At 35.5% G+C, this 27,374-nt stretch overlaps 1 protein-coding gene across 2 annotated transcripts in view; it reads left to right on the top strand.

Annotated features, from left to right (window-relative positions):
* LOC306643896 (uncharacterized protein) overlaps positions 1 to 8,477 on the top strand; it is a 35,737-nt gene extending 27,260 nt beyond the window's left edge. For both annotated transcript variants that reach the window (XR_013759100.1, XM_079110242.1), the window contains one exon: positions 7,142 to 8,477. Coding sequence is in view for 1 of the 2 variants with exons in the window: in XM_079110242.1 (XP_078966368.1) it covers positions 7,142 to 7,324 (183 nt within the window). In the remaining variant the exon portion in view is untranslated. The remainder of the gene's footprint in view (positions 1 to 7,141) is intronic.
* Positions 8,478 to 27,374: the final 18,897 nt, after the last annotated feature.

Raw genomic sequence — 27,374 nt, 5'->3', positions numbered from 1 at the left:
CTGTTACTAAGACAAAGGATAACCAGGGACAACCCTGGAGGCACCACACTGGCTTTGATTTTACTATTATAAAAGAATTAAAAACTGCTGTTTCTCAGTACAGGGCTACAGCGCCATACACCCTTGCTATTTTAGACTCCATAGCAGAAAATTGGTTAACACCACAGGATTGGAATACTTTAGTCAGAGCCACCCTGACTGGAGGTGACTTCTTGCTTTGGAAGTCTGAATATTTGAAAATTGCAAAGAGACAGCTAAAAGAAATCAACAAGCAGGAAATGGGTGGACTTTTGATATGCTCACTGGAGCAGGTGATTATGAAACCACAGACAATCAGATGCAGTATGACCCTGGAGCGTATGCTCAGATACAGGCGGCAGCCACTAAGGCCTGGAGAAAATTGCCTGTTAAGGGAGACATCAGCTTGTCTCTTACAGGAGTCAAACAAGGCCCCAATGAGCCCTTTGCTGACTTTGTTCAAAGACTTATAACAACGGCTGGTCATATTTTTGGCAGTTTTGATGCAGGTCTTGACTATGTCAAGCAACTTGCTTATGAAAATGCCAATCCCGCATGCCAAGCTGCAATAAGACCATACAGAAAGAAGACAGATTTAACATGATATATTCATCTGTGCTCAGATATAGGACCTTCTTATCAACAGGGCTTAGCAATGGCAGCTGCTTTTAGTGGACAGACAGTGAGGGACTTTCTTAATAATAAAGACAAAAACAAAAGGGCCTGTTTTAAATGTGGCAAGGGTGGACACTTTGCCAAAGACTGCAGATCAGATTTACAAAAAACTCTTGAGGCCAAAATACCAGGTCTCTGCCCTAGGTGCAAGAGAGGAAAACATTGGGCTAATGAATGCAAGTCCAAAAGAGACAATTAGGGAAATCCCCTTCCGCCACATCAGGGAAACGGGAGGAGGGGCCAGCCTCAGGCCCCAAAACAAGCATATGGGGCAGTCAGTTTCATTCCAGCTGACAGCAGCAACAACAATCCATTTCAAACCTCAGCAGAGCAACCCCAGGGAGCGCAGGATTGGACCTCAGTTCCACCTCCCATATCGTATTAACTCCTGACATGGGCCCTCAAGCCTTGAATACTGGAATTTTTGGCCCATTGCCCTCAGGTTATTTTGGCTTAATTTTAGGAAGAAGTAGTTCTACCATGAAAGGTTTACAAGTACTCCCAGGAGTTGTAGATCAAGATTTCTTGGGAGAAATTAAGATCATGGCTAAAACAGATAACAACATTATTACTGTTATTCAGGGAGAAAGAATAGCACAGCTGATACTATTACCATTAGTTCCAACCAAACACCCAGTTCATAATCCTAGGAGAGGAAATGGAGGTTTTGGATCCTCTAATGTATATTGGGTACAACACATAACTGATCAAAAACCTTCTTTGACCTTATGGCTAGATGGCAAATCCTTTACAGGTCTAATAGATACAGGAGCAGATGTGACCATAATTAAACAAGAGGATTAGCCTTCTTCTTGGCCTACCACAGAAACTATGACTAATCTTCGGGGTATTGGTCAAAGTACAAATCCAAAGCAGAGTTCTAAATACCTCACTTGGAGAGACAAAGAAAACAACACAGGTCTCATTAAGCCTTATATCATACCTCATTTGCCTGTTAATTTGTGGGGAAGAGACCTACTGTCTCAGATGAAAGTAATCATGTGCAGCCCCAATGAAATAGTTGCTGCTCAAATGCTATCTCAGGGATATACACCAGGAAAAGGGCTAGGAAAGACCTAAAATGGTATTTTACATCCCATTCCCAATGTAGGACAGATAGACAGAAAATGCTTGGGAAATTTTTGATTTCGACCATTGACATGCTGCACCCCAACTGTGTGCAGATCCAATAACTTGGAAATCAGATGAATAATTTGGGCTGATCAATGGCCTCTAACTTCTGAAAAACTTGAAGCTGCTCGAATGTTAGTGCAGGAACAGCTAACATCCGGACACATCATAGAGAGTAATTCTCCTTGGAATACTCCTATATTTGTAATTAAGAAAAAATCTGGTAAATAGAGATCACTACAGGACTTAAGGGCTGTCAATGTCACTATGGTGCTCATGGGAGCCTTACAACCAGGGCTGCCATCTCCTGTAGCCATCCCTCAAGGATATTTTAAGGTAATTATTGACCTCAAAGACTTTTTTTTACTATCCCCCTACATGTAGATGATCAAAAAAGATTTGCTTTTAGTCTACCATCAATAAATTTTAGAGAACCTACGAAAAGATATCAGTGTTAAGTATTGCCACAAGGAATGGCTAATAGTCCAACCTTATGCTAAAAATTTGTTGCTCGTGCCTTACAGCCTATTAGAGATTCTTGGAAACAAATGTATATTATTCATTATATGGATGCTATACTCATAGCAGGACAATCAGGAGAACAGGTATTACTATGTCTCACACAGCTTAAACAGCAGCTGTCTACAGTAGGATTACAAATTGCTCCAGAAAAAGTTCATCTACAAGACCCTTATACTTACCTAGGTTTCCTGATCAATGGGCCTAGGATTATTAATCAAAAGGCAACAATCAGGAGAGATCGTTTAAATACACTTAATGACTTCCAGAAGCTTCTAGGTGATATAAATTGGCTTCGACCATACCTTAAATTAACCACAGGGGAGTTAAAACCATTGTTTGAAATATTAAAAGGAGACCCTAATCCACAATCATCCAGGACTATATCTCCTGACGCATTAGCTGCTCTTAAAAAGGTGGAGGATGCTATTGCAGGTCAATTTGTTACCAATATTGATTATTCTCATCCCTTAACGCTCATTATATTTAATACTTCCATCACTCCAACGGGTCTTTTCTGGCAAGATAATCCTATTATGTGGATTCATCTTCCTTCCTCACCCAAAAAAGTGCTATTGCCTTATTATGATGCAGTAGCTGACCTGATTATCAGGGGACAGAAGATTCTAGAAAATATTTTGGAATAGAACCATATAAGATTATTCAACCCTACACTTGATCTCAGGTCAATTGGCTGTTACAAAATACACGTGGCCTATAGCTTGTGCCTCATTCACCAGTGATATAGATAATCATTATCCACCAAATAAATTGGTTCAGTTTTGCAAACTAAAAAAAAAAAAAAAGAAATTAAAGAAAACCTTAGAAGATGGAAAGATCTCCCATGTTCTTGGATAGGCAGAATTAATATTGTCAAAATGGCCAAACTACCTAAAGTGCTATACAGATTCAATGCAATTCCAATTAAAATCTCAATGATGTACCTTACAGAAATAGAGCAAGCAATTATGAAATTCATCTGGAAGAATAAGAAACCCAGAATAGCTAAAGCAATCCTCAGTAGAAAGAGCGAAGCAGGGGGTATCGCAATACCAGATCTTCAACTCTATTACAAAACAATAGTAACAAAAACGGCATGGTATTGGTATCAAAATAGACAGGTAGATCAATAATACAGAATGGAGGACATGGACACAAACCCAAATAAATACAATTTTCTCATACTAGACAAAGGGGCCAAAAATATGCAATGGAGAAAAGATAGCCTCTTCAACAAATGGTGCTGGGAAAACTGGAAAACCATATGCAACAGAATGAAATTAAACCCCTATCTCTCACCCTGCACAAAACTCAACTCAAAATGGATCAAGGACCTCGGAATCAGAACAGAGACCCTGCAGATTACAGAAGAAAAAGTAGGTCCAAACCCTCAACTTGTTGGCTTAGGAGCAGACTTCCTTAACAGGATTCCCATAGCCCAAGAAATAAAAGCAAGAATCAACAACAGGGATAGATTCAAACTAAAAAGCTTTCTCTCAGCAAAGGAAACTATCAGTAATGTGAAGAGAGAGCCTACAGAGTGGGAGAATATCTTTGCCACTCATACTTCAGATAGAGTGCTAATTTCCAGGATCTATAAAGAATCAAAAAACTCTACACCAAGAATACAAATAATCCAATCAACAAATGGGCTAAGGAAATGAACAGACACTTCACAGAAGAAGATATACAAGCAATCAACAGATATATGAAAAAATGTTCAACATCTCTAGTAATAAGAGAAATGCAAATCAAAACTACCCTAAGATTCCAGCTCACCCCAATTAGAATGGCAATTATTCAGAACACAAGCAACAATAGGTGTTGGCGAGGATGTGGGGAGAAAGGTACACTCATACATTGCTGGTGGGGTTGCAAATTAGTGCAGTCATTCTGGAAAGCAGTATGGAGATTCCTCAGAAAGCTTGGAATGGAACCACCATTTGACCCAGCTATCCCACTCCTTGGCCTATACCCAAAGGACTTAAAATCAGCATACTACAGAGATACAGCCACATCAATGTTCATAGCTGCTCAATTCACAATAGCCAGATTGTGGAACCAACCCAGATGCCCTTCAGTTGATGAATGAATAAAGAAACTGTGGCATATATATATACAATGGAATATTACTCAGCCATAAAGAATGATAAAATTATGGCATTTGCAGGCAAATGGATGAAATTGGAGAATATCATTCTAAGTGAGATAAGCCAATCTCAAAAAACTAAAGGACGAATGATCTCGCTGATAAGCAGATGAGGACATATAAGGGGGGTAGGAGGGGTTAGCATTAGGGTTAGGGTTAGGGTTAGGATTATGGATAAGGAGGGTAGTAAGAAGGGAGGAAGGAAGGACTGTATAGAGGGAAAAGAGGGGTGGGAGGTGGGAAAGGGAAAAAATATAAGAGAATGAATCAAGCAACATTGCCCTATGTAAATTTATGATTTTTAGTAAAAAAAAAAAAAAAAAGAACCCAGTCTTGAAAATATATGTCCTTCTCATACATGCTCTGGAACATTCTCACAAATTATGTTCTGAGATGCATCTAAGTGAAAATAAATTAGAGACTGAAAATGATCAACTAGAAAGCAAACATGCTTCTAACACTGAGGAGGAGAATTTTATAATAATACAGAAAATAAAAATGCAAGGAACCCAGAAGCTGTTATAGTTATAATGAAAGAATACCAAGAATTTGATCTGCAAATAAAACCAACCATGAACATAATTACTCCTAGTTGAAATTTAAATGTTGGACAAATGCCTAGGTGTAGTAAGTCAAAAAGCTATCTTGATATGAATCTTACCTACTCCCAAGAAGTGAATCACGTTACTCAAATTAAAAGTCACAGTATTTATACTGTTAAAGATACTTATAAGAAAACAAAATCAATACAAATTATGTTCCAGAAGCTACTATGTGATCATTGCAGTGCTGATAGCTATAAGAGTATGGGAACTGAATTAGAAAAGGTAAGATTCTATCTACCACAAAGTGACAGATTAATGAAAGAATGTCCAGATGACCAATTACTGCAAGGCAAGTGAAGGTTTAGGAATGAGATAGGCATGTTACAAGTAGAGGTCTTGGCAATAGAAAAAGCAAAATTTCACCTTCAGAATGAGATAGATGTGCTTTTGTTGCTACTGTTGGTTTTTCTCACTATCAATTATATTCTGATTTCCTGCTTTTAAAAAGCTCGTGTATTAAATGGGGTTATCTAAATATGAAATTGTATCAGAAATAGATGCTTGTTGCTCTCTCCATAAATAGGATTCAGGAAAATATTCTCATGATCTTTCTTCTTCATCAGCTTAAGTCAATCAGTCTTCCAAGTGCATATGAACTGGAAGATTTAGTCCTATACCATATGATCTTCTGAACCATAATAGGAATAGAGGAATGTAATAAGCTTAAAGTGTTTTTGTTTGGTTTTTCCTATGAACTAAGATTAATTGGCATTTATTTAAACAAAAAAATGGAAATGTCAGGGTAAGGAAGTCATGACTGAGATGGAATATATCCATAGCCTCATTTTGGGAGGTGTAACATTTTTTTTCCAGTGAAACTAATCTGTTTATTGTGCTTTCATCTGTTTAAATTCGTCTGTTTTATTCAGACCATTGAAACTTGTATTGAAAATTCTAGTATAAGGACTTTAAACATTCTTGATAAGTACATATAATTCTGCATTTTGTTGTTGTTGTTGTTGTTGTTGTGCTGGGGATTGAACCCAGGGCCTTGTGCTTGCAATACTTATGCATTTTTTATATCACTACTGTTTAATATTTCTGTTTCAGCGTCCTTTATTTTAAGATTTTTTTTGAAAACTTGTTAATTTTGGTATATATGATTTTATTCCATAATGAAGCATTAAATCTCAGTCCCAAATGTTGGACTTGACACTAATGTAGAACATGGGCTTATGAAAATCACCAAGTTTCAAACATAAACAAAAATATAGAGATATCCTTTTAAAACAAATGTAGTGGTGTATAAACTGGGAGGCTTCCCATCTCCCAAGAAAGCATTGCTTTACTTTCCATGGGTCACACTTAACATATCTGTTTAGTATGCAATTCTGGATAATTTATCTGAACCAGCATTATGAAATTGTGGCATCTTTCCTTGCCACCAAGATGCTAGGTAGTGCCACTTGGGAGCTTGGACAGACTCATTAAATCTTTCTTGAATTTACTCCCAAGTAGGTAATGGGGCTAATGTAGATAACCCATCTGGGAAGCATCTCATTTTCCAGCACTCCAGTTACAAAGCAGCAGGATTGTCCTATTCCTTTTGTTACAGCAAACGTTAGTTCATACAGTGCATTGAGCACCTTCACTGTTTTGCTCTCCCTGGATCCAAGTGACTAAAGAATTGCAAATGGCAATGGGGAAGGACTAGTGCAGAAAGGGGAAATCTTCCTGTCTTTACTGACAACAATGACACAGCCCCTGAAACTAGATGATTCATGTAAGATCCAGGTAGTAAAGACTAGTCATATAGGGAGTGTAAATGTTAGATAGCAAAGAATGGATCAAAATGAAAATATGGAATGAACAATTGTTCTATTTGAAATTTTGGAAAATTCTGTTGTCTCCACTTGAACAAAAATAAAGCAGAATTTACAAAAATTCTCAATGACATTTTAGAAAATTAAAGGAAGCACAGAATATTTTATGGGTTGAAGTGACAGTTAAACTAAATCAGGTGGTAAAATCAAGGATGAAAACAGAAAAGAAACCTTCTTATTGAAAAGTAGCAGTTATCCTTAGTATCAAACATTCCTTAAAGGTTGAGGAAAAAAACAAGGAGCACCCAACTGAAAGAGACAAATCACAAAACCTATGTGAAGGTGCTGAAGAGGATGATGATCATGATGATGATTATCATGATGAATCAACTGAACAGAAAGAGAGCAGAAAAACTGACCATGAGTGCTTTTCTCTTAGGAAGTTTCAAGAACATGACCGGTAAGCCTGTGGCAGTATTTCACAGTAGATAATTGTTATTCTCTAAATCTCATTCTCATTTGGTCTCATAGTTCATGATTAAGGCACATTAAGCTTTAACTGGGGATATTCAACCTTGGAGGGTTTTCAGAAAAATGAAAATAAACAATGAGATACGATTTTATTACAAATGTGTTAATGAATATTTTATCTGTAAAAAAATGATGAACATTGGGAACTATGAGGAAGAAGACATTCTCATATACTGTTCCTACATTAAGTTGGTCAGCACTTTTGGAAGGTACATTAGTGGCATGTACCAAAGATTCAAAATATTATTCCTCAAAACTAAAAGCTTCACATCTATTACTAGAGCCTTCTTGGAATGGAAAAGTTGACTTGTAAATGCATTACTGACACACATATATTAAGGACTAACATTACATGTTGTACATAATAAACAGTAGGTGAATATATCTAATAGGCATAACAGGTACATTAAATATACAATATATATATGTTAAGGACATTTATACAAATATATACATAAATATGACTATTAAGAGTGTTTATTATAGCACTGTCATATCATTAAATTGGAACTAGTCTAAATACTCATCAATAAGGAAATAAATTGTCATATCCATAAATTAATGTAGTATGCACTCATTTTAATAATGAGGTTGGTTCTATATCATACTGATAATTTCAGAATTAAATATATTTAGAAGAGTTTGATGACACCTCTTAAACAAATTGTGTTCAAATTCTTGGGAGTATCATCATGTGTAGCTATGATTATTTTGTACTCTAAAATACTAGGTATATCAACTTAATAGGTGTTTGAGGAAAATGGAAGCTTTTGTTTGTACCCAACAGAAATGTGAGCAATTGACAACTTACTACCCAATATTGCTTTGGCATTTTAAAGTTTTAAAGCATACACGCCTTGTTTCCCCATACCAACAGTGTCATTAAAAATGGATTCTGTGCTGAGAAAGTATATGTGAAATGTATAAATAAACTGTTGAATAGATAAAGATGCCTGTTGATATATTTCTTTAGAAAAAATAAATCTTTAGTTAATTGAAACTAAACTCGGTGTCCAAAATTGATTTGGTCTAAACTCTTTATTTTAAAAATATTGGCAAGATTCAGAAATTATTGTTTATAATTATAACCAGATAAGAAATGATAATGTAGGTTGATCTGCTGTTACCTCTCTTTTTTTTTCTTTTTTTATTTTATTTTATTGTAAACAAATGGGATACATGTTGTTTCTCTGTTTGTACATGGCATAAAGGCATACCATTTGTGTAATCATAAATTTACATAGAGTAATGTTGTTTGATTCATTCTGTTATTTTTACCCTTCCCCCCACCCCTCCCACCCCTCTTTTCCCTCTATACAGTGCTTCCTTCCTCCATACTTGCCCCCTCCCTAACCCTAACTCTAATCCTAACACTAACCCTTCCCTCCCCCTATTATGTGTCATCCTCCACTTATTAGCGATATCATTCGTCCTTTGGCTTTTTGAGATTGGCTTATCTCATTTAGCATGATATTCTCCAATTTCATCCATTTGCCTGCAAATGCCATAATTTTATCATTCTTTATGGCTGAGTAATATTCCATTGTATATATATACCACAGTTTCTTTATTCACTCATCAATTGAAGGGCATCTAGGTTGGTTCCACAGTCTGGCTATTGTGAATTGAGCAGCTATGAACATTGATGTGGCTGTATCTCTGTAGTATGCTGATTTTAAGTCCTTTGGGTATAGGCCAAGGAGTGGGATAGCTGGGTCAAATGGAGGGTCCATTCCAAGTTTTCTAAGGAATCTCCACACTGCTTTCCAGAGTGGCTGCACTAATTTGCAGCCCCACCAGCAATGTATGAGTGTACCTTTCTCCCCACATCCTCGCCAACACCTGTTGTTGCTCGTATTCTTGATAATCGCCATTCTAATTGGGGTGAGATGGAATCTTAGGGTAGTTTTGATTTGCATTTCTCTTATTACTAGAGATGTTGAACATTTTTCCATATGTTTGTTGATTGCTTGTAGATCTTCTTCTGTGAAGTGTCTATTCATTTCCTTAGCCCATTTGTCGACTAGATTATTTGAATTCTTGGAGTAGAGTTTTTTGAGTTCTTTATAGATTCTGGAGATTAGTGCTCTATCTGAAGTATGATTGGCAAAGATATTCTCCCACTCTGTAGGCTCTTTCTTCACATTGCTGATAGTTTCCTTTGCTGAGAGAAAGCTTTTTAGTTTGAATCTATCCCAGTTATTGATTCTTGCTTTTATTTCTTGTGCTATGGGAGTCCTGTTGAGGAAGTCTGGTCCTAAGCCGACGTGTTGAAGATCTGGACCTACTTTTTCTTCTACAATCTGCAGGGTCTCTGGTCTGATTCCGAGGTCCTTAATCCATTTTGAGTTTAGTTTCATGCATGGTGACAGATATGGGTTTAGTTTCATTCTGTTGCATATGGATTTCCAATTCTCCCAGCACCATTTGTTGAAGAGGCTATCTTTTCTCCATTGCATATTTTTGGCACCTTTGTCTAGTATGAGAAAATTGTATATATTTGGATTTGTGTTCGTGTCCTCTATTCTGTACCATTGATCTACTTTTCTATTTTGGTACCAATACCATGCCATTTTGTTACTATTGCTTTGTAGTAGAGTTGAAGATCTGGAATTGCAATACGCCCTGTTTCACTCTTCCTGCTAAGGATTGCTTTAGCTATTCTGGGTTTCTTATTCTTCCAGATGAATTTCATAATTGCTTGCTCTATTTCTGTAAGGTACACCATTGGGATTTTAATTGGAATTGCATTGAATTTGTATAGCACTTTAGGTAGTATGGCCATTTTGACAATATTAATTCTTCCTATCCAAGAACATGGAAGATCTTTCCATCTTCTAAGGTGTTCTTTAATTTCTTTCTTTAGTGTTGTATAGTTCTCATTGTAGAGGTCTTTCACCTCTTTTGTGAGAATGATTCCCAAGTATTTTATTTTTTTCGAGGCTATTGTGAATGGGGTAGTTTTCCTAATTTCTCTTTCTGAAGATTCATCACTTATGTATAAAAATGCATTGGATTTATGGGCATTGATCTTGTAACATGCTACTTTACTAAATTCACTTATGAGTTCTAAGAGTTTTCTGGTGGAATTTTCAGGTTCCTCTAAATATATGATCATGTCATCAGCGAACAGGGATAGTTTGAGTTCTTCTTTTCCAATTCGTATCCCTTTAATTTCTTTGGTTTGTCTAATTGCTCTGGCTAGAGTCTCAAGAACGATGTTGAATAGAAGTGGTGAAAGAGGGCATCCCTGCCTTGTTCCAGTTTTTAGGGGGAATGCTTTCAGTTTTTCACCATTTAGAATGATATTAGCCATGGGCTTAGCATAACTGGCCTTTACAATGTTAAGGAATGTTCCCACTATCCCTATTTTTTCTAGTGTTTTGAACATGAAGGGGTGCTGTATTTTATCAAATGCTTTTTCTGCATCTATTGAAATAATCATGTGATTCTTGACTTTAAGTCTATTGATATGGTGAATGACATTTATTGATTTCCTGATGTTGAACCAACCTTGCATCCCTGGGATGAAACCCACTTGATCATGGTGCACTATCTTTTAAATATGTTTTTGTATGCGATTTGCTAAAATTTTGTTGAGAATTTTTGCGTTGATGTTCATTAAGGATATTGGTCTGAAATTTTGTTTCCTCCATGTGTCTCTGTCTGGTTTAGGTATCAGGGTGATATTGGCTTCATAGAATGTGTTTGTGTGGGTTCCCTCCTCTTCTATTTTATGGAATACTTTGAGAAGTATTGGAATGAGCTCTTCTTTAAAGGTTTTGTAGAACTCAGCTGAGAACCCATCTGGTCCCGGACTTTTCTTTGTTGGTAGGCTTTTGATGACTTCTTCTATTTCATTACTTGAAATTGGTCTATTTAAATTGTGTATGTCCTCCTCGTTCAGTTTAGGCAATTCATATGTCTCCAAAAACCTGGTAATGTCTTTGAAATTTTCTATTTTGTTGGAGTATAGATTTTCAAAATAGCTTCTAATTATGTTTTGTATTTCAATCATGTCTGTTGTGATATTTCCTTGTTCATTCAGAATTTTAGTGATTTGGGTTTTCTCTCATCTACTCTTTGTTAGTGTGGCTAAAGGTTTATCAATTTTGTTTATTTTTTCAAAGAACCAACTATTTATTTTGTCAATTTTTTGTATTGTTTCTTTTGTTTCAATTTCGTTGATTTCAGCTCTGAGTTTAACTATTTCCTCTCTTCTACTACTTTTGGTGCTGTTCTGTTCTTCTTTTTCTAAGGCTTTGAGCTGTAGTGTTAGGTTGTTTATTTGTTGAGTTTTACTTCTTTTATTAAATGCGCTCCATGAAAAAAATTTTCCTCTAAGTACTGCTTTCATAGTGTCCCAGAGATTTTGATATGATGTTTCTTTGTTCTCATGTACCTCTAAGAATTTTTAAATTTCCTTCCTAATATCTTCTGTTATCCATTCATCATATAATAGCATATTGTTTAATCTCCAGGTGTTGGAATAGTTTCTGTTTTTTACTCTTTCATTTATTTCCTACTTCAATCCATTATGATCTGATAGAATACAAGGTAGTGTCTCTATCTTCTTGTATTTGCTAACATTAGCTTTGTGGCATAATATATGGCCTATTTTAGAGGAGGATCCATGTGCTGCTGAGAAGAAAGTGTATTCGCTCTTGGTTGGATGGTATATTCTATAAATGTCCATTAAGTCTAAATTATTGATTGTGTTATTGAGATCTATGGTTTCTTTGTTCAATTTTTGTTTGGAGGATCTGTCCAGTGGTGAGAGAGGTGTGTTAAAATCACCTATTATTATTGTGTTATGGTCTATTTGGTTTCTGAAATTGAGAAGGATTTGTTTGACATACATGGATGAGCCACTGTTTGGGGCATAGATGTTTAGATTGTTATATCTTGCTGATTTATGCTTCCCTTAAGCAGTATGAAATGTCCTTCTTTATCCCTTCTGACTAACTTTGGCTTGAAGTCCACACTATCTGAAATGAGGATGGATACTCCAGCTTTTTTGCTGAGTCCATGTGCATGGTATGTTTTCCCCCATCCTTTCACCTTTAGTCTATGAGTATCTTTTTCTATGAGGTGAGTCTCTTGCAGGCAACATATTGTTTGGATCTTTCTTTTTAATCCAATCTGCCAGTTTGTGTCTGTCTTTTGATTGATGAATTCAGGCCATTAACATTCAGGGTTATTATTGAGATATGATTTGGTTTCCCGGTCATTTGGTTCATTTTTTAAATTTTATTTATTTATTTATTTGACACGACTTGGTTCCTCCTTTATTTGACAATTCCTTTAGGATAATTCCTCCCTTTGCTGATTTGCTTCTTTGTTTTTCATCTCTTCCTCATGGAATATTTTGCTGAGAATGTTCTGTAATGCTGGCTTTGTTTTTATAAATTCTTTTAGCTTTTGTTTATCATGGAAGGATTTTATTTCATCGTCAAATTTGAAGGTAAGGTTTGCTGGGCATAAGATTCTTGGTTGGCATCCATTTTCTTTCAGGGCTTGAAAAATGTTGTTCCAGGCCCTTCTAGCTTTTAGGGTCTGGATTGAAAAATCTGCTGATATCCATATTGGTTTCCCCCTGAATGTAATTTGGTTCTTTTCTCTCACAGCCTTTAAAATTCTGTCTTTATTTTGTATGTTAGGTATTTTCATTATAATGTGCCTTGGTGTGTGTCTGTTGTAATTTTGTGTATTTGGAGTCCTATAAGCCTCTTGAACTTGATTTTCCATTTCATTCTTCAGATTTCGGAAATTTTCTGATATTATTTCATTGAATAGATTTGAACAATGTTTTTTTAAATGATGAATGAATCAAAGAAGAAATCAGGAGAGAGATAAAAAATTTCTTAAAACAGAGATGTACCGTATCAAAATATCTAGAACAGCATAAAGTCAGTTCTAAGAGGAAAATGTATTGCATTGAGTGCCTACATTAAAATATACAGAGAAATTCCAAATGAATAAGCTTATGCTCCACAACAAGGGCTAGGAAAGGAAAAACAAATTAATTCCAAAATCAGTAGAAGGCAGAAACTTATTAAGAGCAAAGCTGAAATTAATAAAATTGAGAAAAAATACACAGGATCAATGCAATGAAGAACTGGTTCTTTGAAAAGATAAATAAGATTGATAATCCCTTAGCCAAACTAATCAAAAGAAAGAGAGAGGGAGGAAAAAATAAAATTAGATATGAAAAAGGAGATGTCAATACCAACATTTCTTAAATTCAAAGGATCATTAGAAATTATTTTGAATATTTATATCCAATGAAGTAGAAAATTTAGAAGATATTAACAAATTTCTAGACACCTATGACCTGCCCAAACTGAATCAATAGGATGTAGAAAATCTTTATTTATGTTTTATTTATTTATTTTTATTTGTTCTAACTGGTTATACATGAAAGAATGTATTTTGACATATTATACCAAAATGGAGAATAACTTCTCATTCCTATGGCTGTGCATGGTGCTGAGTCACACCAGTAGTATAATCACACAAGTATATAGGGTAATAATATCTGCCTCCTTCTATGGTCCTTCTTGTCCCCACCACCCCACCCCTCCCCTCACTTTCTTCTGCACAATCCAAAGTTCCTTCTTTTTTCCCCTCACCCCCACCACACCACTATGGATCAGCATCCACTTATCACAGAAAACAGTCATCAGTTTTTTTGGTATTAGCTTATTTCACTTAGCATGATATTCTCTATTTCCATCCATTTACCTATAAATGCCATGATTTCATTCTTTAAGGTTGAGTAATATTCTATTGTGTGTATTTTCTTTACCCATTCATATGTTAAAGGTCATCTAGGTTGGTTCAATAGTTTAACTATTGTGAATTGAGCTGCTATAAAGATTGATGTGGCTGTCACTGTGGTATGCTGATTTTATGTCCTTTGTGTATAAACCAAGGTGTAGTATAACTCCACAAAATAGAAAGGAATGGAATACAGCACAATTCACTCATGAAGTCAGAATTACTCTCATACCATCACCAAATAAGGACATACAGATAACAATAGACCAATTTCTCTGATTAACATAGATGCAAAATTCTCAATGAAATATTAAACCACATTCAAAACACACTAAGGAGACAGTACACCATGATCAAGTAGGTTTTATTTCAGAGAAGTAAAGTTTGTTCAACATATGCAAATTAATAAATGTAATTCACTACATGAATAAAATTAAGGGACAAGAATCATGTGATCATCTCAATGCATAAAAAGCCTTTGATAAAATATCATACCCATTCATGTTAAAAATTATGAAGAAACTGGAAATAATATTAACTTACCTCAACATTATAAAGGAGAAATATGACAAACTCAAACCCAAGATTATACTGAAATGGAGAAAAAGAAAGAAAGCATTTCTTCTAAAATCAGGACAAAAGCAAGGACATTCATTCTTACCATGCCTATTCAATAGAAATTTGAAACTCTAGTCAGAGAAATCAGACAAGGTAAGGAAATTAAAGGGATACAAATAAGAATGGAAGATGTCCTTTATCTCTGTTTGATGATAACATGATCCTATAACTAAAAGATCCCCCCAAAAAAAACTACAAAAGAAGACTTCTAGAGCTCATAAATTAATTCAGCAAAGTATCAGGATATAAGATCAATATTTCTAAATCAATAGCATTCCTACAATCCAACTGTGATTCTTCTGATAAAGAAATCAAGAAAACCATTCAATTTCAAAAAATCACAAAAAAAAAAAAAGAGAAAAGAAAAAACTCATATAAATTAATCTAACCAAGCAGGTGAAATATTTAAAAAATGAAAATCATAGAACACTGAAGAAAGAAATTAAAGACCTGAGAATATGGAAATACCTTCTATCTTCTTGGAAAAGACAAATTAATATTGTCAAATTGGCCATACTACCAAAAGCAGTATACACATTCAATGAAATCCCTATTAAAATACCTTAGCATTCTTCATAGAATTAGAATAAAGAGTTCTTTAATTCATTTGGAAGAATAAGAGACCCAGAATATGTAAAGCAATTTTGAGTAAGAACAGTGATGCAGGAGGCATCACAATACCTGATCTTAAGCTATACTACAGAGTTACAGTATCAAAAACTGCACTTTTGTTGGCATCAAAATAGAAATGAAGACCAATGGAACAGAATAGGACACACAAAGACAAATTCACATAGACACAGTCATCTGAGACTTGACAAAGGTAAACAGTATATGTTGGAGGAAAGATAGCCCTTTAAACAAAGAGAAAACATTCAGACCTTGGATTTTTGAGGATTGACTTATTTTTCTTAGCATGATATTCTCCAGTTCCATCCATTTACAAGCAAAGACAATAATTTCATTTTTTCATGGCTGAGTAATATTCCATTGTGTATATATACCACAACTTCTTTATCTATTCATCTGTTGAAGGCACCTAGATTGGTTTCACAGTTTGACTGTGCATTGAGCTGCTATAAACTTTGATGTGGTTGTGTCTATAGTATGCTAATTTTAATTCCTTTGGGTATAAACTGAGGAGTGAGATAACGAGTCAAATGCTAGTTCTATTCCAAGATTTTTGAGGAATCTCCATATTGATTTCCAGAGTGATTGCACCAATTTGCAATCCCACCAGCAATGGATGAGTCTATTTTTCCCCACATATTTGCCAACATTTATTGTTGCTTTTATTCTTGACAATTCTCACTCTGACTTGAGTAAGATTAAATCTCAGTGTAATTTTAGTTTGCACTTCTTTGATTGCTAATATGTTGAACATTTTTTCATATATTTGTAGATTGATGGTATTTCTGTTTTTCTGAAGAATCTGCTCAGTTTCTTAGTTATTTGGGGGATTTTTTTTTTTTTTTTGGTGTTGAGTATTTTGAGTTTTTATATATGCTGGAGATTAATGGTCTATCTGAAGTGCAGTTGGCAAAGATTTGCTCCCATTCTGTAGGCTCTCTCTTCACATTACCAATTATTTCCTTTGCTGTGAAGAAGCTTCTTAGTTTGATTCTCTCCCATTTATTGACTCTTCATTTTACTGTTGGCACTTTAGAGGCTGTTAAGGAAGTCAGTTCCTAAGCCAGCATAATGTAGATTTGGGCCTACTTTTTCTTCTATTAGGTGCATGGCCTCTGTTACAATGCCTAACCCCTTATTCCACTTTGACTTTTGTGCAGGGTAAGAGTTAGGGGTTTAATTTTTTAATTTAAATTTTTTTTATTTTTGTAGACTGCATTTTGATTCACTCTACACAAATGGGGTACAAATTTTCATTTCTATGGTTGTACACAATGTAGATTCACACCAATCATGTAATCATACATATATGTAAGATAATACTGTCTCATTCTACTATCTTTCCTTCCCCCACCCCCTTCCACCCCATTTTCCTCTACACCATCCAAAGTTCCTTCATTCGTCTCTTCCTCTCCCCTGTCACCCCCCCCCCCCCAGTATGTATTGCCATCCACTTATCAGAGAAAACATTTGACATTTGGTTTCTTGGGCTTGGTCTATTTCTCTTAGCATGATATTCTCCAACTTCATTCATTTACCAGCAAATGTCATAATTTTATTCTTCTTTATGGCTGAGTAATATTCCATTGTGTATATATACCACAGTTTCTTTATCCATTCATCAACTTAAGTACATCTTGGTAGATTCCACAATCTGGCTATTGTGAATTGAGCTGCTATGAACATTGATATGGCTACATCACTGTAGTATGCTGATTTTAAGTCCTTTCGGTATAAACTGAGGAATGGGATAGCTGGGTCAAATGGTGGGTCCATTCCAAGTTTTCTGAGGAACCTCCATACTGCTTTCCAGAGTGTCTGCACCAATTTGTCACTCCACCATCAATGTATGAGTGTGCCTTTTTCCCCACATCCACACCAACTCTTATTATTGCTTGTGTTCTTGAAAATAGCCATTGTAATTGGAATTAGATGAAATCTTAGGGTGGTTTTAATTTGCATTTCTCTAGTTACTAGAGATGATGAGCACTTTTTCATATATCTCTTGATCACCTGTATATCCTCTTCTGTGAAGTGTCTGCCCAACTCCTTACCCCATTTATTGATTGGGTTCTTTACATTTTAGGTGTAAAGTTTTTTTAAGTTATTTATAAACTTTGGAGATTAGTGCTGTGTTTGAAGTGTGGGACGAAAAGATTTTCTCCCACTTTGTAGGTTATTTTTTCACATATTGATTGTTTCCTTTGCTGAGAAAAAGCTTTTTATTTTGAATCTATCCAACTTATTGATTCTTGCTTTTATTTCCTGGACTATGGGGATCTTGTTAAAGAAGTCTGATCCTAATCCAATGTGTTGGAGATTCGGGCCTAATTTTTCTTCTATTTAGTGAAGGGTCTCAGCTCTAATTCCCAAGTCCTTGATCCATTTTGAGTTGCATTTTGTGCAGGGTGAGAGATAGAGGTTTAATTTATTTTACTACATACAGATTTCCAATTTTCCCAGCACCATTTGTTGAAGAGGCTATCTTTTCTCCATTGTAAGTATTTGGCACAGTATTTGTCTAGTATGAGATAAGTGTAGTTATGTGGGTATGTCTCTGTGTCTTCTATCCTGTACCATTGGTCTATCTATTTTGGTGCCAATGCCATGCCATTCTTGTTACTATTGCTGTACAGTAGAGTTTAAGGTCTGATATTGTGATACTTCCTGTGTCATTCTTCTTGCCCAGGATTGCTTTGGCTGTTTTGGGTCTTTTGTTCTTCCAGATGAATTTCATGATTCCTTTCTCTGTTTCTATGAGAAATGACATTAGAATTCTAATTGGAATTGCATTAAGCCTGTTGGCTGTAGGCTTAGCATAGATAGCCTTACAGTGTTGAGGAATGTTTCTGCTATTTCTATTTTTTCTAGTGGGGTGCTGTATTTTATCGAATGGTTTTTCTGCATCTATTGAAATAATCATGTGACTCTTAACTTTAAGCCTGTTGATGTGGTGAATTACACTTTTTGATTTCTGGATGTTGAACCAACCTTGCATCCCTGAGATGAAACCCAATTGATCATGGTGCACTATCTGTTTAATATGTTTTTGTATGTGCTTTTCTAAAATTTTGTTAAGAATTTTTGCATTTATGTTCATTAAGGATATTGGTCTGAAATTTTCTTTCCACAATGTGTCTTTGTCTGGTTTTGGTATCAGGGTGATATTAGCTTCATAGAATGAGTTTGGAAGGGTTCCCTCCTCTTCTACTTCATGGAATACTTTGAGGAGTTTGGAATGAGCACTTCTTTAAGGTCTTGTAGAACTCGACTGAGAATTCATCTGGTCCCGAACTTTTCTTTGTTGGTAAACTTTTGAAAACTTCTCTATTTCATTGATTGAAATTGATCGATTTATTGTTACTATTGCTATATTACTATATTACTATAGTAGGGTTTAAGGTCTGGTATAGTGATACCTCCTGCATCACTCTTCCTGCCCAGTATTGTTTTGGCTATTCTGGGTCTTTTGTTCTTCCAGATGAATTTCATGATTGCTTTTTCTGTTTCTATAAGAAATGTCTTAGGGATTTTAATTGGAATTGTGTTAAATCTGTATAGTGCCTTTGGAAGTATGACCATTTTGATAATATTAATTCTGCCTATCCAAGAACATGGGAGATCTTTCCATCTTCTAAGGTCTTCCTCAATTTCTTCAATGTTTCGTAGTTTTCACTGTAGAGATCTTTTACCTCTTTGGTTAGATTGGTTCCCAAGTATTTTTTTTTTTTTGAGGCTATTGCAAATGGAGTTGTTTTCCTCATTTCCCTTTCAGATGTTTCATCGCTTATGTATAAAAATGCTTTAGATTTATGCATGCTGATTTTTTTTTTTTTTTTTTTTTTTTTTCGTTGCTGGGGATAGAACCCAGGGCCTTGTGTTTGCAAAGCAAGCACGCTACTGACTGAGCTATCTCCCCAGCCCGCATGCTGATTTTATAACCTGCTATTTTGCTGAATTCATTTATGAAGTCTAGAAGTTTTCTGAAGGAGTTTTTTGGATCCTCTCAATAGAGAATTATGTCATCAGCAAATAGTGACAACTTAAGTTCCTCTTTTCCTATTCATATCCCTTTAATTTCTTTAGTCCATCTAATTGCTCTGGCTAGTATTTCTAGTATGATGTTGAATAGAAGTGGTGAAAGAAGGCATCCCTGTCTTGTTCCCATTTTTAAAGGGAATGCTTTCAGTTTTTCTCCATTAAGAATGATGTTGACTGTGGTCTTTGCATAGATAGCCTTTACAATGTTTAGGTATGTTCCTACTATTCCTATTTTTTCAAGTGTTTTGAGCATGAAGGGGTGTTGTATTTTGTCAAACACTTTTTCTGCATCAATTGAAATAGCCATATGATTCTTGTCCTTAAGTCTATTGACATGATGGATTACGTTTATTGATTTATGGATGTTGAACCAAACTTGCATTCCTGGGATGAACCCCACTTGATCATGGTGCACTATCTTCTTAATATGTTTTTGGATGTGGTTTGCCAGGATTTTTAAAAGGATCTTTGCATCTATATTCATCAAGGATATTGGTCTGAAATTTTCTTTCCTTGAGGTGTCTTTACCTGGTTTGGGTTTGAGGGTGAGCTTCATAGAATGAGTTTGGTAGGGTTCCCTCCCTTTCTATTGCCTAAAATACTTTGAGAAGTATTGGAATGGGTTCTTTGAAGGTCTTGTAGAACTCAGCTGAGAATCCATCTGGTGCTGGGTTTTTCTTGGTTGGTAGGCTTTTGACAGCTTCTTCTATTTCACTGCTTGATATTGATCTGTTTAAATTGTGTATTTCCTCCTGATTCAGTATGAGTGGATCATATGCATTTAGAAATATGTTAATGTCTTCAAGATTTTTATATTGGTTGGAGAATAGATTTTCAAAATAGCTTTTGTTTTATATTTCAATAGTGTCTGTCATGATATTTCCTTTCTCATCATGAATTTTAGTAATTTGAGTTTTCACTCTTCTTCTCTTTGTTAGTGTGGCTAAGGGTTTATCAATTTTGTTTATTTTTTCAAAGAACCCACTTTTTGTTTTGTCAATTTTTTGATTGTTTCTTTTGCTTCAATTTCATTGATTTCAGCTCTGATTTTAACTATTGCCTGTCTTCTACTACTTTTGGTGTTGATCTGTTCTTTTTCTAGGGCTTTGAGCTGTAATGCTGGGGCATTTATTTGTTGGCTTTTCTTCTTTTATTGAATTTGCTCTATGCAATGAATTTTCTTTTTAGTAGTGTTTTAGTAGTGTCCCACAGATTTTGATATGTTGTATCTTTATTCTTGTTTACCTCTAAGATTTTTTTATTTTCCCCCTGATGTTTTCTGTTATCTGTGCATCATTCAATAACGCATTATTTAGTCTCTGGGTGTTGGAGTAGTTTCTGTTTTTTATTTTGTCATTGATTTCTAATTTCATTCCATTGTGATCTGATAGAATACAAGGTACTATCTCCATATTTTTGTATTTGCTAAGAGTAGCTTTGTGGCACAACATATGGTCTATTTTAGAGAAGGATTCATGTGCTGCTGAGAAGAAAGTGTATTCACTCATTGATGGATGTAATATTCTATATATGTCTGTTAAGTCTAAATTATTGATTGTGTTATTGAGATTTATAGTTTCTTTGTTCAAAATTTTGTTTGGAAGATCTGTCCAGTGGTGAAAGAGGTGTGTTGAAGTCACCTAGTATTATTGTGTTGTGCTCTATTTGGTTCCTGGGATTGAGAAGGATTTGTTTGATGTACATGGATGAGCCATTGTTTGGGGCATAAATATTTATGATTGTTATGTCTTGCTGATTTACACTTCCCTCAAGCAGTATGAAATGTCCTTCTTTATCCCTTCTAACTACTTTTTGCTTGAAGTCTGCTTTGTCTGATATGAAGATGGATACCCCCACTTTTTTACTGTGTTCATGTGCATGGTAGGATTTTCCCCATCCTTTTGCCTTTCATCTGTGGGTATCTTTTTCTATGAGATGAGTCTTGAAGGCAGCATATTGTTGGGTCTTTCTATTTAATCCAATCTGCCAGTCTATGTCTTTTGATTGATAAGTTCAGGCCATTGATATTCAGGGTTATTATTGAGATATGATTTGTATTTCCAGTCATTTTGGCTTATTTTTGGTTTTTAACTTGACTTTGTCCTTTTTTTTGGCTATTCCTTTAGGGTAATTCCTCCCTATGCTGATTTACAACATTGTTTTTCATTTTTTCCTCATGGAATATTTTGCTGAGTATGTTCTGTAGTGCTGGCTTTCTATTTGTAAGTTCTTTTAGTTTTTGTTTATCATGGAAGGATTTTATTTAGTTATCAAATCTGAAGGTAAGTTTTGCTGGGTGTAAGATTCTTGGTTGGCATCCATTTTTTTTTCAGAGCTTGAAAAATGCTGTTCCAGACTCTTCTCACTTTTAGGGTCTGGGTTGAAAGACATCTGTGGATATTGGTATTGTTTTCCCCTGAATGTAATTTGATTCTTTTCTCTCACAACCTTTAAAATTCTGTCTTTATTTTGTATGTTAGGTATTTTCATCATAATGTGCCTGGTGTGGGTCTGTTGTAATTTTGTACATTTGGTGTCCTGTAAGCCTCTTGTATTTGATTTTCCATTTCATTCTTCGAATTTGGGAAATTTTCTGATATTATTTCATTGAATAGATTGTTAATTCCTTTGGTTTGTATCTCTGTGTCTTCCTCAATCCAAATAATTCTTAAATTTGGTCTTTTCATGATATCCCATAATTCTAGGAGGTTCCATTCATGACTTCTTACCATCTTCTCTGTTTGGTCAACTTTGTCTTCAACACTAAATATTTTGTCTTCAATGTCTGAGGTTCTGTCTTCCAGGTATTCTAGTCTATTGGTTATGCTTTCTATGTTTCTATGGAGTTTTTAATTTGGTTTGTTGTATCCTTCATTTTAATAATTTCTGGTTTTTTTTTTTTTCAGAATCTCTATCTCTTAATTGAAATGATCCCTTGCTTCCTGCATTTGCTCTTTTAGCTGTTGATTTGTGCAATCATCCAATGCCTGCATTTGCTCTCTTTTCTCATCGTTTGCTTCTCTGGTAATTTTAATTATGTACATTCTGAATTCCCTTTCAGACTATTCTTCTGTCATGGTGTCATTGGATTTTATTGATGTACCATCTAGATTTGTTTGGGTCAATTTCTTCCCTTGTTTTCTCATGTTGTTCATGTATCTTCCCCTCTATTAGAGCAAATCCGAGTTATTGCAGTTTCCCCTCATAGACTTATAGTGTCACTGCAGGTTTCCAATACCTCACCTTGAAGTGAGAGTTCAATATTAGCAGCATGCCATACAAACAATATGCGTCCTTAACTCATAGTCCCCTTTTATATTAACCATATTGTCTTAATAAACAGAAATTATGAGTTTAATTATTATCTACAGCTTATCCAATAAGTTTGGCATATGGACCACAATTTCTAAAGGTGGACAAAGTGTATGCAGAGGAGTGTAGGATACAATGTTAACAAGATAAGATGTGTGTCTATAGAGGTACTATGTCGTAAGAGTAGTGAAAGTGAAATTAAAAGAAATTGGTTGTTAGCATGTGAAAAGGGAGAAAGAGTCTCCAAGGAGACAGAAAAGAGGAGAATAGAGAGGATGAGAAAAATATTAATAGAAGAAAATAAAAGTAGGAATAACAGTAGGTATTGTAGGAATAAATATAATATTACTACTAATAAAAAATCTACAATAAAACTATACAGTACTGTTCAAACCTCATAGTCTTCAGTAGCTTGATGTCTTGGAGGAACTTGATAATGCAGTGACCCAGAAAGGATGCTGCCCCTCTAGCAATGGTGGCCTCCAGGTGGGGTATAATCTCTACTAGTGGGCAGAAGCACCTCCACGTGTTGACAGATGGTCAACCACAGCACGGGCACTAGACTGTAGACTGGGGCCAGACTGGTCTGGTTCTGGGTCTCTGGGTCTGCCTCTCTGGAGTGGAAGTCTCCCAGTGGCACTGGCTTGGGCCTGGTTCTCCCAGCATTAGTTCTTCTTAACCTGATAGAACTCAGTTGTGAGTCCATTTGTTACTAGGCTTTACTTTGTTAAAAAGCTTTTTATTACTGCTCTATCACATTCCTAGTTATTGGTCTATTTAGATTTTCTATGTCCCCTTGATTCAATTTTGGCAGGTCATATGTATCTAGAAAATTTTCAATATCTTCTAGATGTAAAATGTAGGCAGGGTTGCCATAAATCACATACCAAGAGTTACACCTACAGCAATGACAAAGAAGGGTGGATTATGCAAAAGTCTTACACCTTCCTTTATATTTTTTTCATCTCCACCCATCTCACCAATTACTGGGTGAACTGTCTGTACTGTACCTTAAATTCAGCTTGATCTCATTGTCTTGCTGCCTGAGGTCACCCAGTAACTTGTCACAGATCTATTGGGTCTTTGACCTTGGCTGACCTTCTGCACAGAGATTGTCATTTTGCTCATCATTTCTAAGTCTAAACAATACCACACAGCAAGTTTTGAGATCTAGTATTTAAATAGTATCTTAGCCAAGTTCTAGTTCCCCTGAAACCTTGGCAGATATTTCAAGTTGTTGGACAGGGGAGATAAAAGCCTCCAGCTGACATAGCCCTTTGTAGGCAGAGAGAAGGGCAAAAATCTCCATTTCTGGATATTCATCTCCTAGAAAAATGGTCTTTGTGGAAACTGAACCCAAGAGTACCCTGGGCCTGGGGCATCCCCTACCCTTTCAGAGAGCACATTATCAACAGGATTGGAGGAATGACCACAGAGGATGCATCCCAGACACTCCAATCTCCACAACACTTGTACCACTAAAGTGAATCCTCTTTGGCAAAATCTACAAAGAACATTCATTTCAAAGGCTCTGACAGAATACACACTGTATGAAAACTCACAGTTCACAGCTAGGGAAGCTATAGGGAAACTACACTACAAACTTCAATTGGAATGAATTGAGTGCTATAGTACACAACAGTTATCTGAGGACACATCATGTGAGAGATTTCTTACATAAAAGTGGAAGAAATTTACATCCCCACAGAAGAACAAATCTCAACATACATGCAGCAGACATATGGGGGAAAAAGGTATATAACTCCTCAAAAAGTTCATAACTCTATAGTAAATGATTCCAAAGATAATGCAGTAGATGAAAAGTTAGAGTGAAATTTCCAAAAATGAGGTTAGATGGTCAATTAATTCAAAGTAGATAAATAAATGACAATGTATTAAGGAAGATAAGGTAGGATATTTTTTAAAAAATTGAAAGAGTTTTTGAAAAAGAATCAAACATAAATCTTGGAAATAAAAGCTCAGTCACCCCCAAAATTGAGTTGAAGTTACATCAATAGACTAGATCAAGTGGTCAAAAGAATATCAGAGTTGGAAGGCAATATTGATGAATTATCACAACAAAAAAAAAAAAAAAGAAAGAAAGAAAAAGAAAAAACCTGAATTATCAGAATATATATGGCCTATGGGGCCATGTGTATTAATTTAGTAAATGAATCATATGTATATAGAAAGGAACTGGGGTTTGGGATAATAGCAGGAAATTTCCCATAACTTTGGGGAAAATGTACATCAAGTACAGAAAGCATTTAGAACTTCAGTGAAGAGAACCAGAGAAGAAACTCTCCAGGCATTATTAAATAAAATTGCCAAATTGCAAAATAGGGAAGTATATTATAAGCTGCAAGTGAGAATGTCCAAATCACTTACACAGACAAACTTGTCAGAAGAATAACAGGTTTTTATATTAGAACCTTATGGCGATACATAGTAATTCAGTTGATTTTGACAATATCATACATGCAAGAAATTTGATTTACTCCATTTCAGTTTCTGTTTCCCACATTTCTCTCTCTTCCTTCTCCTTATTCCCCTTTTCTACTCTGTCATCCTTTTGCTGGTTTGTTTGTTTTTGGTACCTGAGATTGAAATCAGGAACACTTAACCACTGAGTCACATTTCCAGCTCTATTTTGTGTTTTACTTAGAGACAGGGTCTCACTGAGTTTTAGTGCCTCACGTTTGCTAAGATTGGCTTTGAAGTCTCAATTCTCCTGTTTCAGCCTCTTGATCCACTGGAATTGCAGGCATGTGCCTGCCAAGCTGGGCTGGTTTATTTATTTCTTGTTGGTACTTTCTACATACTCATAAATGTGAAATTCCCTGTGTTATATTCTCTGTATATGTAGCATGATTTTGTTTAATTTATTCCACATTTCCTCTCCTTCCTCTTACTCCTCCCTCCCTCTCATTCTCCTTCTTTTAAACCACTGATCTTCCCCACATCTTTATGATATCCAATTTACCCCTCCAACCCCTATTTACATATGAGAAAAAACACTTGACCTTTGATTTTCTGAGTCTGGTTTATTTCACTTAGCATGATATTCTCCAGTTTCATCCACATACTATAAAATGGCTTATTTCCGTTCTTCTTTATGGTTGAGTAAGGCTCTACTGTGTACGTATACCAAATTGTCTTTATCCATTTATCTATTGACAGGCATCTGGGCAGGTTCCATAACTTGGCTATAGTGAATTGTGCTGTTATAAACATTGACATGACTATATTGCTATGGTATGCTGATTTTAGTTCATTTAGATAAATATCAAAATGTGAGATTGCTGGGTCATATGATGGTTGCATCCTTACTTTTTTTGAGGAATCTCCACACTGCTTTCCAGAGTGACTGTGCTAATTTGTACTCCCACCAACCATGTGCAAGTGTACCTTTCCTCCACAACATTGCCAGCATTTATTAGTATTTGTATTCTTTTTTACCTTTTCATTTTTTACAGACTGCATTTTGATTCATTGTACATCATTGGGGTACATCATTTCATTTCTATTGTTGTACAGGATGTAGATTCATACCATTCATGTAATCATGTACATAGGGTAATGATGTCTGTCTCATTCCATCATTTTTCATAACCCCTTCCCTCTCATTTCCTTCTACATAATCTAAAGTTCCCCATTCTTCTCTCCCTCCCCACCCCCCACCCTCATTATATATCATTCTCCACTTATCAGGGAAAACATTTGGCCTTTGGTTTTTTGGGATTGGCTTATTTCACCTAGCATGATACTCTCCAATTCCATCCATTTACTTGCAAATGCTATAGTATTATTCTTCTTTATGGCTGAATAATATTCATTGTGTATATATACCACAGTTTCTTTATCCATTCATCTGTTGAAGGGCATCTAGGTTGGTTCCACAATCTAGCTATCGTGAACTGAGCTGCTATAAACACTGATGTAGCTGTGTTACTGTAGTATGCTGATTTTAAGTCCTTTGGGTATAAACTGAGGAGTGGGATAATTGAGTCAAAAGGTGGGTCCATTCCAAGTTTTCTAAGAATTCTCCACACTGCTCTCCAGAGTGGCTGCACCAATTTGCAACTCCACCAGCAATGTAAAAGCATGCCTTTTTCCCCATATCCACGCCAACATCTATTATTGTATGTGTTCTTGATAATAGCCATTCTAATTGGAGTAAGATGAAATCTTAGAGTTGTTTTAATTTGCATTTCTGTAATTACTAGAGATGTTGAACACTTTTTAATATATTTATTAATTGCCTGTATGTCTTCTTCTGTAAAGTGTCTCTCCAGTTCCTTGGCCCATTTGTTGACCGGGTTCTTTATATTTTTGATGTAAAGCTTTGTAAGTTCTTTAAAAATTTTGGAGATAAGTGCTCTATCTGATGTGCATGTGGAAAAGATTTTCTTCTACTCTGTAGGCTCTCTCTTCACATTCTTGATTGTATCCTTTGCTGAGAAAAAGCTTTTTAGTTTGAGTCCATCCCATTTATTGATTCTTGTTTTGATTTTTTGTGCTTTGGGAGTCTTGTTGAAGAAGTCTGATCCTAAGTCAACATGATGAAGATTCGGGCCTACCTTGTCTTCTATCATGTGCAGG

The sequence above is a fragment of the Sciurus vulgaris genome (assembly GCF_902686455.1).
Source record: "Sciurus vulgaris genome assembly, chromosome: 14".
NCBI lineage: Eukaryota > Metazoa > Chordata > Mammalia > Rodentia > Sciuridae > Sciurus > Sciurus vulgaris.
The sequence above is the reverse complement of the archived record's forward strand: the minus strand, read 5'-3'. Positions and strand labels throughout refer to the sequence as shown.